The 15,637-nt window shown below is 44.2% G+C and overlaps 1 protein-coding gene across 11 annotated transcripts in view; it reads left to right on the top strand.

Annotated features, from left to right (window-relative positions):
- cobl (cordon-bleu WH2 repeat protein) overlaps nt 1–15,637 on the top strand; it is a 255,373-nt gene that overhangs the window by 90,130 nt on the left and 149,606 nt on the right. For 9 of the 11 annotated variants that reach the window (XM_033050014.1, XM_033050048.1, XM_033050025.1 and 6 more), the window contains one exon: nt 8,052–8,246. In XM_033050014.1, coding sequence (XP_032905905.1) covers nt 8,052–8,246 — 195 coding nt within the window. The remainder of the gene's footprint in view (nt 1–8,051; nt 8,247–15,637) is intronic. The other 2 variants (XM_033050042.1, XM_033050032.1) reach the window with 1 other exon arrangement.

Genomic DNA, 15,637 nt, shown 5'->3' with positions numbered 1-15,637 from the left:
CTGAATGAATTTTACTGCAGGTTTGAAAATCAGAAACGTAACCCTGGTGCCTCTTCCCCAACAAACACAGCCAGACCCCAGTCCGGTGGCGCTGGTGCCAGCTGCCTCCACCTTCAGCCCGGTATCTTTTTGTTTTTTTGTTATGTTGAAGTGTGTTTTTAATGGTTTTTTTAATGTTTTAATGTGGGGGAAGAAGGTACGGTAAGGGGGATACCGTCCTTCAGTCGCTTCCTGGAGAGGACGCGTCCTCGCCCCCCCCCCCCCAGCGGTCTACCTACTGGATTGGCGCGGCCTTTCCTGTCTGGACCGACCAGAGCTCCAGCAGCGGCGGGACAGCGCTGTAACATCGCGGGGCTGGCGATGCCTTACCGGGGATCGCCGTCTGGAGCCCGGAGTGCTGGACCTGCGGCACCGACATCCTGGAGCTGTGGTTCGCGGAGCTCCCAACGCGGGCGGCGCTGACATACATCGTAGGGTCCTGCGACTCTGCCCGGCTCGGCCTGCGGACTCGGGAGCTGCGGACTCCGATGGGAGGCGGCTGATTGGGAGGTCCGGGCCGCTGAGGAGGATTTTCACCGTCGGGGTTCGGCGTCGGCATTCCATCAGCCCGGCGAGAGGGTCTGAGCATCGGGCCGCTCGGGGTGGCGACTGCGGGTGCTTGGAAGACCCCGACCACGGGTGAACATCTGGGAAGATCGGAGGGGAGGCTGGCTGGACTATGGTGCCTTCCTCACCTTGGTGCCATTGTGTTATGTTGTGTCGTGGACTTTCTGTGTTTGTGCTTTTTTTTTTTAAATTCTATTTTATTTTTAATATGTTTTATTATTTATTATTTATTTATTTTTATGATACTGACTGTAAAGGGAAATTCATTTTGTTGTCTCTAATTGAGACAATGACAATAAATTTGAATACATTACAATACAATACAAAGAATGAACCCTGCACCCTCTCCTTCCCATTCACCACTTCACACCTACTTAAGGCAAGTCTCCAGTATGAAAAGAGTGGACCTTTTCCCACCCAAACCAACACTTCACACCCACTCACAGCCTGACCTCCGTCTGCAAAGACTGGGCCCTTCTACACCCACCCCACTCCAATCACCACTTCACACCCAATTATTCATTTTTAACCAGTCCCTGCAAAGATGTACTGTCCCTGCCTGCTTCAAAGTCTCCACTATTGTCCCTGCACCCAAAAAGGTAAGGATTACTGGTCTAACGACTACAGGCTTGTCACACTGACCTCTGTAGTCATGAAGACCATTGGAAGGCTTGTGCTGGCCAAGCTGAAAAATATCACAATCCCTCTGATGGACCCTCTGTATTTTGCATAGATCTGTGGATGACGCAGTCAATCTGGGCCTGCACTTCATCCTCCAGCACCTAGACCGCAGGGGACGTAGGCGAGGATTTTGTTTTATTGATTTTAGCTCTGCATTCAACACCATTGTGCCAGAGCTACTACGCTCCAAACTTTCTGAGTTGACTGCGCCTGAACCCCTCTGTCGGTGGATCACCAGCTTTCTGACAGACAGGAAGCAGCATGTGAGGCGGGAAAGCATATCTCGGACCCGCAAATGCTCAGCATAGGAGCACCGCAAGATGCGTACTCTCCCCTCTCCTCTACTCTCGCCACACCAATGACTGCACCTCTACAGACACCTCTGTCAAGCTTCTCAAGTTTGCGGACGGCACAACCCTGATTGGACTGATCCAGGATGGGGATCTCTGCACCCTTTTCAGTTTGACATATTTCCTATAACATGGTGCCCAGAACTGAACACAATATTCTAAATGCGGTCTCACCAACGTCTTATACAACTGCAACATGACCTCCCAACTTCTATACTCAATACTCTGAGTGATGAAGGCCAAAGTGCCAAAATACTTTTTGACCACCTGATATACCTGCGACACAACCTTCATGGAACCATGCGACCATCAACCATTCCTCTGCCCACCTGGCTAATTGATCCAGATCCTGCTGCAATCTTTCACAACCATCTTCACTATCTGCAAAACCACTCACTTCTGTATCATCAGCAAACTTGCTAATCTTGCCCTGTTCTGTGACGTTTCACAGAGTGCTGGAGTAAGTCAGTGGGTCAGGCTGAGTATAGAAGTTGGGAGGTCATGTTGCAGTTGCATAAGAAGTTGGTGAGGCCGCATTCAGAGTATTGTGTTCAGTTCTGGGCACCATGTTATAGGAAAGATGTCATCAAACTGGAAAGGGTACAGTGAAGATTTACGAGGATGTTGCCGGGACTAGAGGGCCAGAGCTATAGGGAGAGGTTGAGTAGGCTGGGACTCTATTTCATGGAGCACAGGAGGATGAGGGATGATCTAATAGAGGTGTATAAAATCATGATTTGAATAGCTATGGTTGAGTCTTTTGCCCAGAGTAAGTGAATCGAGGAGCAGAGGACATAAGTTTAAGGTGAAGGGCAAAAGATTTAATAGGAATCTGAGGGGTATGTTTTTCACACAAAGGGTGGTAGGTGTATGGAACAAGCTGCCAGAGGAGGTAGTTGAGGCAGGGACTATCGCAACATTTAGACAGGTACATGGATAGGACAGGTTCGGAGGGATATGGATCAAACGTGGGCAGGTGGGACTAGTGCAGATGGGACATGCTGGGCCGAAGGGCCTGTTTCCACACTGTATCACCCTATGACTATCTTTCCCTCTCAAACACATTCTCCTGCCTTCTCCCCATTACCTCTGACACCCGTATCAATCAAGAATCTATCAACCTCCTCCTGAAAAATGTCCATTGACTTGACCTCCACAGCTGTCTGTGGCAATGAATTCCACAGTTCACCACCCTCTGACTTAAGAAATTCCTGCTCATCTCCTTCCTAAAGGAATGTCTTTTAATTCTGTGGCTGTGGCCACTGGTCCTAGACTCTCCCACTAGTGGAAACATCCTCTCCAAATCCACTCCATCCAGGTTTTTACCAGGCTGGGACAGACGGCAACAGCTTCACACTATGTCCCAAAGCTTGTGTCCTGTCCTGCATCACCCAAGGCAGCAGATATGTTATAGGAGAGGGCAAGCACCGTAACAAAGTAGCTCACGATGGTTTGGGTAACATTCAGAAATGTCTATGCATGTCTCATCATGAATATTACTGAAGGACGGTCTTGACCCGAAATATAATCTATACCTTTTCTCCAGAGATTCTGCCTGACTCAATGAGTTACTCCAGCACTCTGTGACGTCACCTATCCATGTTCTCCACAGATGCTGCCTGACCCGCTGAGTTACTCCAGCACTCTGTGAAACGTTGCCTATTGATCTTCTCCGCAGATGCTGCCTGACCCGCTGAGTTACTCCAGCACTTTGTGACTATTTTCCCTTCACCCATCTGCCCAAGCCCACTCTCCCCCCTCCTTTCCTATGTTCCTTTCCACCCATAAACCTCTCTCTGCCTTTACATTTCACTCCTCTTTCAAATCTGTTCTACTTATCTACATGCATTTTTCTTCTTCACTTTTTAGTCATAGATTGATGCAATGTGGAAACAGGCCCGTCAGCCCAACTTGCCCACACCGACCAACATGTCCCATCTAAACTAGTCCCACTCACACGCGTTTGGCCCATATCCATCTAAATCTGTCCTATCCATGTACGTGTCCAAATGTCTCTTAAACATTACGATAGTCCCAGCCTTAACTACCTCCTCTGGCAGCTCATTACATACACTCAGCAACCTTTTGTGTGAAAAAGCTACCTCTCAGATTCCTGTTAATTTCTGAAATATTGGACTCGAGGGACTTCATGCTTCGCGCTCGTGATGTGCGCAGCGTGCACATTATTTCACATTAAGTTTTTTGTAATCCTGTTATGCCACCCCCCTTTTTGAAAAGCTTCGTACGGGCCTGCTATATGCATAGTTCCATAAAAATGGAAATACAGATAGATAGGGTGGGGAGGAAGGTGTATGGTATGCTTGCCTTCATGAGCCGATGCACTGATTATAAAAGTTGGGACAGCAGAATACCAGAGTAAAAAAATACCTCTGAGATTAGACCTCAGAGTATTATGTGTAATTCTGGACCACATATTATAGGACAATTAAGATGGAGGGTGCAGAAAAGATTCACAAAGTTGTTACCTGGATTGGAGGTCTTGGGCTGTCAGGCAAAATTTGATAAGAAACAACGTGCTTTATCTTAAAAGTATTGATGGTTAACCATAACATTGTTTTTCATTTTAAAATTATAAGGGAGAAAGATGGAATACATGTCTAAAATCTTGCCTGAAATCTAAAGTATGTATGATGAGTAAACTATGATGATAAGTGATTTGGGTACAAATGCATGTTTACCATGTATGGCAATTATAAATGAGGGAGGCTGAGATGTGACATGATGGAGATGTATAAAATTATGAGATGTATGGATATAGATAGCCAGAGTCTGTTTTCTATGGAAGTGATTTCTAAAAATGAGAGGGCATAGATTTAAGGTGAGAAGAAGTAGGTCTAAAGGGGATCTGAGGGGTGAATTTTGCAAACAATGAGTAGTTGGTATCTGAAATAAGCTACCAGGTTATGGAGGTGGAAACAGTACCAACTTTTAAGACGCGTCCTAAGCAGTTGAATGAGCTGGCATTGAGGGGTATAAAATTAATGCAAGTGTGGCATTCGCATAGATTGGGTCGGAGGTTTGGTCGCCCCGCAACCACAGCCCCGAAGTCGGTCAGCCTCGCATTGGTAGGTCCTGGCTGGCTCTGCCTACGGAGCATCGAGGTCGGTCGCAGTTGGAGGCCGCCAGCTCCGCGATAGGCCTCAGCGCAGACGGACACGGAGACGGGGATTCGGCAAGAAAGGTCGCATCCCCCCCCCCCACCCCCCCCCCCCCCCCCCCCCGAAGGAAGAGTAAAAAAACATGTCACACACATACACAACTAAATAAACCGAAATAAACAACGGGACAAAAGAAACAAAAAAATAAAAGACAAACAGACTGCAGACGAGCCGCAGCTGCAAGGCAGCGCCACCACTTCCGGTACTAGGGACTGTTTGTAGCTGAAAAATAGTATTCTGTAAAGGTTCGTGTTGCTTACCGACAGTACTTTTCGTTCCAAGATATGTCACAAAAACGTTTCCCATGAATTGTTTGTGAAAGGCTCGCAATGATTGAGTAGAGATCAGAAGAAACTGTTCACTGCAGGAACTTGGACAATCATTCGAAGTACTCAGTAAACTTTAGTTTAGTTTAGAGATACAGCTCGGAAACAGGCCTTTCGGCCCACCGGGTCCACACCGACCAGCGTAACCCGCATATTAACACTATCCAACACACACTTGGGACAATTTTTACATTTACCAAGCCAATTTACCGACATACCTGTACGTCTTTGGATATCTTCTATACCTTTTGTCCCCTCTCCCAAAAGATATAGAAGTGTGAAAACGCACACCTCCAGATTCGGGGACAGTTTATACAAAGCTATTCTCAGGCATCTGAACCATCCTACCACAACTAGAGAGCAGTCCTGAACGATTATCTACCTCGTTGGAGACCCATGGGCTATCTTTGATTCGACTTTATCACTGTGGATGGCTCGATTGTAATCATGTATTGTCTTTCCGCTGACTGAAGTTTTTCATCTATCTCGGTACACGTGACAATAAACTAAACTCAACAAGAAATTTGAATGTATGGGCAGAAGTCACCTCTGTGGGCATATTGTATTTGTAAATGTGACATGTCACAGCCATGTATCATTGTTTTAAAAACTGGAAATTGCTGAAATCAAATTATATTTTCATTAATCTTAAAAAGTAACATTTCAACATTAGCAGTCTGTCATGCTGAAGTGGAACAGCATTTAAAACAATGCATTGACAAAACTTTTTCGGATGTAATGTGCTGGTTGTATAAAATTCTATTAAAAGCAAAAGAAAGCATAAAATGGTAAAATTGAAAAATAATTTGAAAAACAGAAGCTTGTAACTTGTGGAGACACAAGCTGCAGATACTGGAATCTTGTTCAGAGCACGAAGTGCTGGAGTAAATCAGTGGGTCAGGCATTATCTCTAGAGGACATGGATAGGCAATGTTTTGAGTCGGGGCCCATCTTCTATCTGAGGAAGAGACCTGATCTGAAATGTTGCCTATCCATGTCTTCCAGAGATGTTGCTGGACCCGCTGAGTTATTCCTGTACTTTGTTTTCTGCTTGCAGTGAAACTGCAAAGAACAAGAGTTCTGTGTTCTCATACACTGTCTAATTGAGTCCTTTGAGGACAATCAATAAGCAATATCCAGATTCCCACACATACCTCAAATTCGAGGACAACAATTATCTTATTTGATAATTGTATTCAAAGTATGGTAAAGGTGTTTGTTCTTTACTCTAATAAAGGGGGGCAGACCTGGCAGACTTTGACTGCCACTATCAGGCAGTAAGCACGTCTAGAAAGGAGAGCTTTGTATAGTTAATATTTCTTTGTGTCCAACTCATTACATTGCAATCCACTTATCTGCCAGAGGGAATGGATTTATCCAACACTGATGGTGTTTCAGGTGGCGTACCATTTGAGATCTCCGCACGATGAATGGAAAAGAAAATTGGCATTTAGTGTTAGCCATCATTGGAAACAGAAATAACAAAATCCATCCTTGTTTTTAGTGTATTTAGTGATGCTCACTAGCTGATTCAAAAGGAGCTAGCTGCCATTTCTCCAGCACTGCTCATTCATAAATACAAATAGAACAACCCATTTGTGGAAGGTGTTGAAAATGTACATACAGGTTTAGGATGTTCATGCATGCCACCTACTGACAGATGGAAGAATTGTTTTAAAACCAAATGTGCCACAGTTGAATGAAGAATGACAAGCATTCACAGCTTGGTTCAGACAGCTTTGCTGCTTCCTGAGAATGCCTCCATCGCAGAAGCCAGGCAATTTGATTCATTTCACATGATAATAAAAGGCCAGGTAGTGTGGATATGTCAAAATCTATTGGAGCAGACAACATTTCACATGTAGTACAAAAACCCCCTGCAACTCAGGATTAACTGCGCCAACTGAGATGTTCCAATACAATTACAACTCTGGCATTTTTCTGTTCATAAAAAATCAGGACAATTAATGTTCTCTTAATCAGTATCAACACGATGAAAGCTGTTGTCAACATTACTATCAACTAGTACCTTTTCATTAAGAATCTCTTCAACGTTTGGGTTTTACCAGAACCGCTCTTCTCCAGGCATCATCAGAGCCTTGGTTCAATCACGTCTTTTGTGTGACTTTTATACTTAACTAGATCAAGTGGGAACCGGTTGCGGGTGGGGTGGGGGGGGGGGGGCTATGGCGTCACACACACACTAACCACCCCCTATAGACACACATACACTAACCACCCCCCACCCCCCACCCCCCACCCACACACACACTAATTAACCCCCTTGATATTATATTAATATTATTCATTCGCTCCTTTTGCCCCATCCCCGGTCTATCCACTCACGCATAGCCCCCCAACTCGCAGGTGCATCTAGAGGGGGGAGGGTAGAGAGAGAGGGCAGAGAGAGAGAGAGAGAGAAGGACCGCGAGTTGGACCGCCGCGGTCTTCAGCTATGATCTTTGGTCTTCAGTCGACGGGCCAAGTTTTGAATAAAGAGGGGGAGGAGGGAGGGAGGGGTGGGGGGGTGTGATGTCACTCGCAGCACGAGGAAGAACGGCGCGCAGATCCATTGTGACGTAATCAGTGAAAGACAGTCAGTTTTTTTTCAAAGTTTTGTCAGATTTTTGAACATTTTACTTAATAACTCGAGATATAAAACATGAATTTTTCAGATAAGGTGATTTTGACTCCAGTGGAAAATCTCTACCAGAATATGTAAATCTTTTACCGTTACCGCATCGTTTTTTCGAGAAGATACACACACTCCCACTCCCCCTGGGTCAATTATATGTGGCCAGCACATGTAACTGATTTTGTCAAACGAAAGTATACGTTTAAATTGTTTGTTTTGAATTTAATTGTTTGCGCTATTCTCTGTATTTATATATCTGTTCATTCTTTTTCAGTAGAATGAAGGGTCGAGCGCCACAACCACCACCACAGCCAGCTCCTCGCAGGATCCTCACTGCTACTAAGAATTGTAAAGTTGTACAAAGTGAGCAGAATCCTCGAGACATGAAAGAAAACGTATTGCCTGGGATAGTGGACCTATTGGTCACCTTACCAAATGGTGCAGAAAAATCCATTCAAGTCAATGAAAGGTAAACAATAACTTCTTCAATATGAAAACAATGCTTTATATTACAAATTGAAATTATTGTCTACTGTAAGCAGATTAAGGGGAAATCCAAATTACGCATTGCACGGACAGCTGGTGGATAAATGTAAGTCATTCCATCATTTAACTTTAATATAGCATGTGTTTCATAAAGCCTTCTTGTCATAAACTACTGGTCAAAGAGATGGTTGTAGCCGTTTAATATTGTGAACTGCAAAATGTGTGAAGGCAATAATATACTTGCAGATATGCTTGCAATGATTTTCTGAAGTGAATTTATATTGAAAGACTAAATCTAAATTCATAATTGGTTTTATCAGATTAGTTAGTGCAAATTGTCTGCTTTAATTAAAGATGTATCAAAATGGAAATGTTAGAAATCTGCAGAGGAATGCTCAAAACATTTGAAAGATAAAATGGTGTTTAAAAATTAAAAAAGATTTTTGATTCAGATTAAATGTTGGTGAGAAATCAATTTGTTAATTTGGAATTTCTAATGAGTCGGTATAGAAATGAGAAGGTACAAACTCCGTAACATTTATATGTATTATTTTACAATCCGGGTGTCTTTCTGTTGTTAGCTTTCATCTCAAACATGCATTACAAGGGAGAATGAAAACTTCATCCAAATAACAAAACCCTAATTGCATTTAGTTTGGGTCATGACCGATATTAAATACATTGCATTGTGTTTTTGTTCTAAAACTCCACTGGCTCCAGCCAAGCATTCAGAGCTACTCAACTGTTAATGAGCAGAGAGATGTGACTTTTTTTAAATTACCACCAAAACTCTTTTGGTTGTTTAGATCAGTTCTTTGTAAAGGATGATAGTTATGCTTATTATAATAATAATAATAATAATGCATTTTATTTGCTGGCGCCTTTGTGGACACCCAAGGACACCTTACAGGACATAAAATCACAATACATTATCAATATTAAAATCAAGTTGATTAAAAACAAAAAACAAAAAAAACAAAAATACACAAAACATTTTAAGTCATTAAAATCAGGGTGAACATGGTGGAAGTTATGTCGGGTATGCTAATCTAAACAGGTGTGTTTTTAAGTTGTGATTTGAATTGATCAATAGTGTCTAGGTGACGGATGGGAGGTGGGAGAGTGTTCCAGAGATGTGGGGCAGAGCAGCTGAAGGCTCTGGCACCCATGGTGCTGAGTCTAAATGTGGGGACAGTTAAAATTGCAGCTGAGGAGGAACGAAGTGACCGGGAAGGAGTGTATGGTAGCAGCAGGTCAGAGAGGTATTGGGGAGCAAGGTGGTGTAGGGCTTTGAAGGTCAGCAGTAAAATCTTGTAGTTAATCCGGTGGTGCACAGGGAGCCAGTGGAGCAGAATGAGGATGGGTGTGATGTGGTCCGATGATCTGGTGCGGATGATGATCCGGGCTGCAGAGTTCTGAATGCATTGGAGGCGATGAAGAAGTTTATTGGAGGTGCAAGTGAAGAGGGCGTTGCAGTAATCGATGCGGGATGTGACCAGAGCGTGGATGAGGACTTTTGTATTGTCTTTGGAGAGGGAGGGGCGGAGTCTGGAGATGTTGCGGAGATGAAAGTATGCAGAGCGTGTGATATTGCTGATGTGGGGGCCAAAGGAAAGTGTACTGTCCAGAATGATGTTGAGACTTTTGACATGGGAGGAGGTGGGTATGGGTGAGCCATCAACTGAAATGGTGAACGGGTGGGTTTTGGAGTGTGTGGACTTTGAGCCAATTAGCATGATTTCTGTTTTATTTCCATTGAGTTTTAGAAGGTTGAGTGACATCCAGTTGCTGATAGCTTGAAGACAGGTGGTGAGGGCAGTTGGGGGAAGGCAGTTGGGGGAAGGGAGGTGTTTGGTTTTGTGGAGAGGTAAAGTTGTGTATCATCGGCGTAGCAGTGAAAATTGATTCCAAAATGACAGAGAATATTGCCAAGAGGTTGAATATAGATGATAAAAAGCAGTGGCCCCAGCACCGATCCCTGAGGAACACCATGGGTGACTGTGGCAGTTGTGGATGTGACTTTATTTCCCTGGATGAACTGTTTTCTGTCGTGTAGATAGGACCCTAACCAAAGTAGTGCATTGTTGTTGATGAATTGGGTGGGAGATGGTGTCAAAGGCTGCTGTGAGGTCGAGGAGGATCAGGATGGATAAGTGGCCGGTGTCAGCTGCGAGAAGGAGATCATTTGTAATTTTTACCAAGGCTGTTTCAGTGCTGTGATTGTGGCGAAAACCCGGACTGAAATGGTTCATAGAGGTTATTGTTTTGAAGGTGGACTTGAAGTTGTGTCGCTACTGTCCTTTCCAGAAGTTTAGTGATGAATGGGAGGTTGGAGATGGGGTGGTAGTTATTTGGATTGTTTGGATCAGAACCTGGTCTTTTTAGAATCGGGGTGACAGAAGCTGTTTTGAGAGATGTAGGGACAGTAGCAGTTGATAGGGAGGAGTTAATTATGGACGTTATGATGGGTGAGATAGAGGGCAGACAGGATTGAACCAGGACAGTAGGGATGGGATCAAGCAAGCAGGAGGAGTTCTTGGACTTGGTGATGAGTTTAGTTATTTCTTCGACTGTTGGAAGCTGGAAAGTAGATAGGGTGGAGAGTGGGGAGTCCAGTGTGGAAGTCCAGGGTGGGCTGTTGTGAGTAGAAGCTGAGAAAGAGTTCAATTGGTGATGAATGCTGGTGATTTTGGTACTGAAGAAGTCCAAAAACGTATTACACTGAGCAGTGGAGGTGAGGTGATTCGAGGTTTCAGGAGGCTTAAGTAGTTTGTTGACAGTGGAGAATAAAGTCTGAGTGTTATTTTCACTGTTGTTGATGATGTTGGAGTAGTAGGAGGATTTAGCAGCAGTCAGGGCATTTTTATATGAGAGAAGATGATCTGTATGCATTTATAATGTTCTGTATTATTCCAGGTACACACCAGGTTAGGCAATGGTGGGAGTAGTAAACCTAAATATTTTTCTTCTTGAGTAGTTTCGTTCATTTTCTACTCTTGTTTATTTAGTGCATTAAGTGATCAAGTTCATAACAAATAATTGGGCTGGGCTTGACAAAGAAATGCTGGTAGTTCTGCTCATTTCTGCCAACACTTCCCAGCAAAGGTTTGTACATATAAAGGTCCGTGGATGTGCTGGTTCAAAATTTTCGAACAGTAGTTTGCCGTTTGTGGTTCACTGATGTTCAGAAACCGATCTCGAATTGCTCCAGTTGCTCTTTGGGAGGAGAATCAGCTAGAATAGGTTAGATCTATTGATGCCCTCCTTTTGAGGGGTTGCAAGGGATTCATGTATCAGTACTTTAATTTATTTTTGTTTATTGTATTAACTTTTAAAAATATAACTGCAGTTTTGAAAGGTTTTCAGGTTTAAAGGCTTGAAAATCTTTCCGAAACATTCAGTTTTATAACAACCAGTTAATCCAAACTTGACTTTGCCAATTGTTTGTAACAGTTTTATGCCTGGCCTGAACCAAAGCAGCAGCTGGTATGAGCTTTGGGTGGACAGCCCTGTCACGGAAGATGTTTCTGGCACTTCACAGCAACTTCTTCTCATGGGAGGAAAATCTTTTTTTTTGTCGGGTGGAGGTTGTCACAAACCACAAAACATGGGTAATTATTTTTACAAGAGGATAAATGGAATATTTACTCCTGAGAAGTTGGTATTCTAGGGTAGAGCTCACATGCTGCTTTCGTGCAGCTATTGATGCCTAGCAATCTATTTATAGTCGAAGATCGACACAATATGCTGGAGTAACTCAGCAGGACAGGCAGCATCTCTGGATAGAAGGAATGGGTGACGTTCGGCTGAGTTACTAGAGCATTTTGTGGTGGCACCAGAAATGGCTGCATCGCCAACAGTCTGTCTGTCCCTTCCTTCTTTTGTTGTATGTTTGTATGTGTTATATGTATGGTTTTAGTGTTCTTCAGCTTGTTTTATGTGGGGGGTGGAGGGGTGGGGGAGTTGGGGGAAACTTTTTCTAATCTCTTACCTTGACGGAGATGCGATTTTTTCCGTATCGTATCCGTCCGCACTGCGGCCTAACATCGAAGAGTTGGCGGTCTTTGCTGGAGACCGACGAGAGCTCCACCGGGGAGCCTGCGGACTTACCATCACGGAGCTTGCGATCCCTATCGAGATTTGGCGCTCCACTGTGGGTGCCTGCGGACTTTAACATCATGAAGCTCGCAGTCTCTGGTCAGAGACTGACTTCGGGAACTCCAAACCGCAGGAGCTTCGACCGCCCCGATGTGGTAACTTAGATCGCCACCACGCGGGGGGCCTCGACCGCACCGACGCGGGAGCTTCGATCGCCCCAACATGGTAGCTTTGATCGCCCCGACGCGGGTGCTTTGATCCCCAGCTGCGGGAGCTTCGATCGCCCCGACTGTGGATGGTTCAACTGCCCCGATTGCGGGAGAAAAAAGAGGAAGAGGATTGGATTTTATTGCCTTCCATCACACTGAGGAATATGGGGAATCCGCTGTGGTGGGTGTTTTTGTTAACTTTTATGTAGTTGTGTGTCTTGTTGCTTTTTTTTAGTATGGCTGTATGGTAATTCGAATTTCACTGTATTTTAATTGTTACATGTGACAATAAACTGACCTTGAAACCTTGACCTATCTTCGGTGTAAACCATCATCTGCAAAACACTATCTATTGGCATTATTTTTGCACTGTGTAATCTTTTTAGGTGTTGTATGAAACACACTAAAAGATATCAGAGCAATTAATAACCAACACATTTATTTATTTATTGCAACTTGCTCATGCACATTCCTCTCTTAATCCAGGACTATTCAGGGGAATCTGAACTGTGGATAACTTGGCCAGCTTTCATTCGAAAACTGACTCTGGTCCCATGGCATGAGTGTGCACAAATTTCAATCTCCGCAATGGGTCGAATCATTCAACTAGATTAATTGCTAATACTACTCCTCATTTTAAGTCATGTGGTGGCTGGAATCAACTGAATCCCAGATTTCAGATCTCTCAACTGCTTGCCATCAGCAAACTGAGTTAGTCATAGTCATACAGCGTGGAAACAGGCCCTTCGGCCAACTTGCCCGCACCGACCGACAAGTCCCGTCTAGTCCCACCTGCCTGCATTTAATCCATATCCCTCTAAACCTGTCCTATCCGTGTACCTTTCCAAATGGTAGTTGGTTCCTCACTATGTTCCCGGAAGCTGAAACTCCTGGCCTGTATGTCAAAGGGTAGTCTCCTTTCTCATTGATCTACGTTGAGCTAAGATATTTTGACACAGTTGGATTACTGAGAGACCTCTGACTCTTTGAGAAGGAGAAGGTTAAATCGGAAGTGGCAGTGATGCAGTTGAACAAAGGGAACTATGAAGGCATGAGAGAGGAGCTGGCCAAGGTAGACTGGAAAGGGATCCTAGCAGGAATGACGGTGGAACAGCAATGACAGGAATTTCTGGACATAATCCAGAAGACGCAGGATCATTTCATTCTAAAAAGGAAGAAAGATTCTAAGGGGAGGAGGAGGCAATCGTGGCTGACAAGAGAAGTTAGGGATAGAATAAAACTAAAAGAAAAGATGTATAACACAGCAAAGTGCAAAGTGTAGCCAGAAGCCAGAGCATTGGGAAACTTTCATAGGACAACAGAAGGAAACAAAACGGACAATACGGGCTGAAAAGATGAAGTACAGGGGGAAGCTGGCCAGGAATATAAAGGACAGTAAAAGCTTCTTTGGATATGTTAAGGGAAAAAGAGTAGCAAAGTCAAATGAGGGCCCCTTGAAGGCAGACACGGGTGAAATTATTATGGGGAACAAGGAACTGGCAGAAGAGTTGAACAGATCTGTCTTCACTAAGGAAGACACAAACAATCTCCCAGATTTACTGGAGGACAGAGGATCTAAGGGGGTAGAGGAACTGAAATAAATTTTCATTAGGCGAGAAGTAGTATTGGGTAGGCTAATGGGACTGAAGGATGATAAATCCCCTGGGTCGGATGGTCTGCATGCCAGGGTCCTCAGGGAGGTGCCTCTAGAAATAGTGGACACATTGGTGATCATTTTCCAATGTTCAATAGATTCAGGATCAGTTCCTATGGATTGGAGGATAGCTAATGTTATCCCACTTTTCAAGAGAAAGGAGCGAGAGAGAAAACGGGGAATTACAGACCAGTTAGCCTGACTTCAGTGGTGGGAAAGATGCTGGAGTCAATTATTAAAGATGTAATAATGGGGCATTTGGATAGCAGTAAAAGGATTAGTCCAACATGGATTTATGAAAGGGAATTCATGCTTGACTAATCTTCTGGAATTTGTTGAAGTTGTGACAAGTAAAATGGATGAAGGGGAGCCAGTGGATGACGTGTATCTAGACTTTGAGAAAGCCTTTTATAAGGTCCCGCACGGGAGACTGGTGACTAAAATTAGAGCACATGGTATTGGGGGTAGGGTGTTGACATGGATAGAAAATTGGTTGGCAGAGTAGGAGCGAACGGGTCCTTTTCAGAATGGCAGGCAGTGGCAAGTGGAGTGCCGCAAGGCTCGGTGTTGGGGCTGCAACTGTTTACCATATATATTAATGATTTGGAAGATGGAATTACGAGCAACACTAGCAAGTTTGCGGATGACACAAAGCTGGGTGGCAGTGTGAACTGTGAAGAGGATGTTAGGAGGTTGCAGGGTGACCTGGACAGGTTGAGTGAGTGGGCAGATATACGTGGCAGATGCAGTATAATATAGATAAATGTGAGGTTATCCACTTTGGCGGCAAAAACAAGGGGGCAGATTATTATCTCAATGGGGTTAGGTTAGGTAAGGGGGAGGTGCAGCGTGACCTGGGTGTCCTTGTACACCAGTCACTGAAAGTTGGCGTGCAGGTACAGCAGGCAGTGAAGAAAGCTAATGGAATGTTGGCCTTCATAACAAGAGGATTTCAGTATAGGAGTAAAGAGGTTCTTCTGCAGTTGTATAGGGCTCTGGTAAGACCACATCTGGAGTATTGCGTACAGTTTTGGTCTCCTAATTCGAGGAAGGACATCCTGGTGATTGAGGCAGTGCACCGTAGGTTCACGAGATTGATCCCTGGGATGGCGGGACTGTCATATGAGGAAAGATTGAAAAGACTAGGCTTGTATTCACTGGAGTTGAGAAGGATGAGGGGGATCTAATAGAAACATATAACATTATAAAAAGACTGGACAAGCTAGATGCAGGAAAAATGTTCCCAATGTTGGGCGAGTCCAGAACCAGGGGCCACGGTCTTAGAATAAAGGGGAGGCCATTTAAGACTGAAGTGAGAAAAAACATTTTCACCCAGAGAGTTGTGAATATGTGGAATTCCCTGCCACAGAGGGCAGTGGAGGCCAAATCACTGGATGGATTTAAAAGAGAGTT

The sequence above is a fragment of the Amblyraja radiata genome, chromosome 2, assembly GCF_010909765.2.
Source record: "Amblyraja radiata isolate CabotCenter1 chromosome 2, sAmbRad1.1.pri, whole genome shotgun sequence".
Taxonomy (NCBI): Eukaryota; Metazoa; Chordata; class Chondrichthyes; order Rajiformes; family Rajidae; genus Amblyraja; species Amblyraja radiata.
The sequence above is the reverse complement of the archived record's forward strand: the minus strand, read 5'-3'. Positions and strand labels throughout refer to the sequence as shown.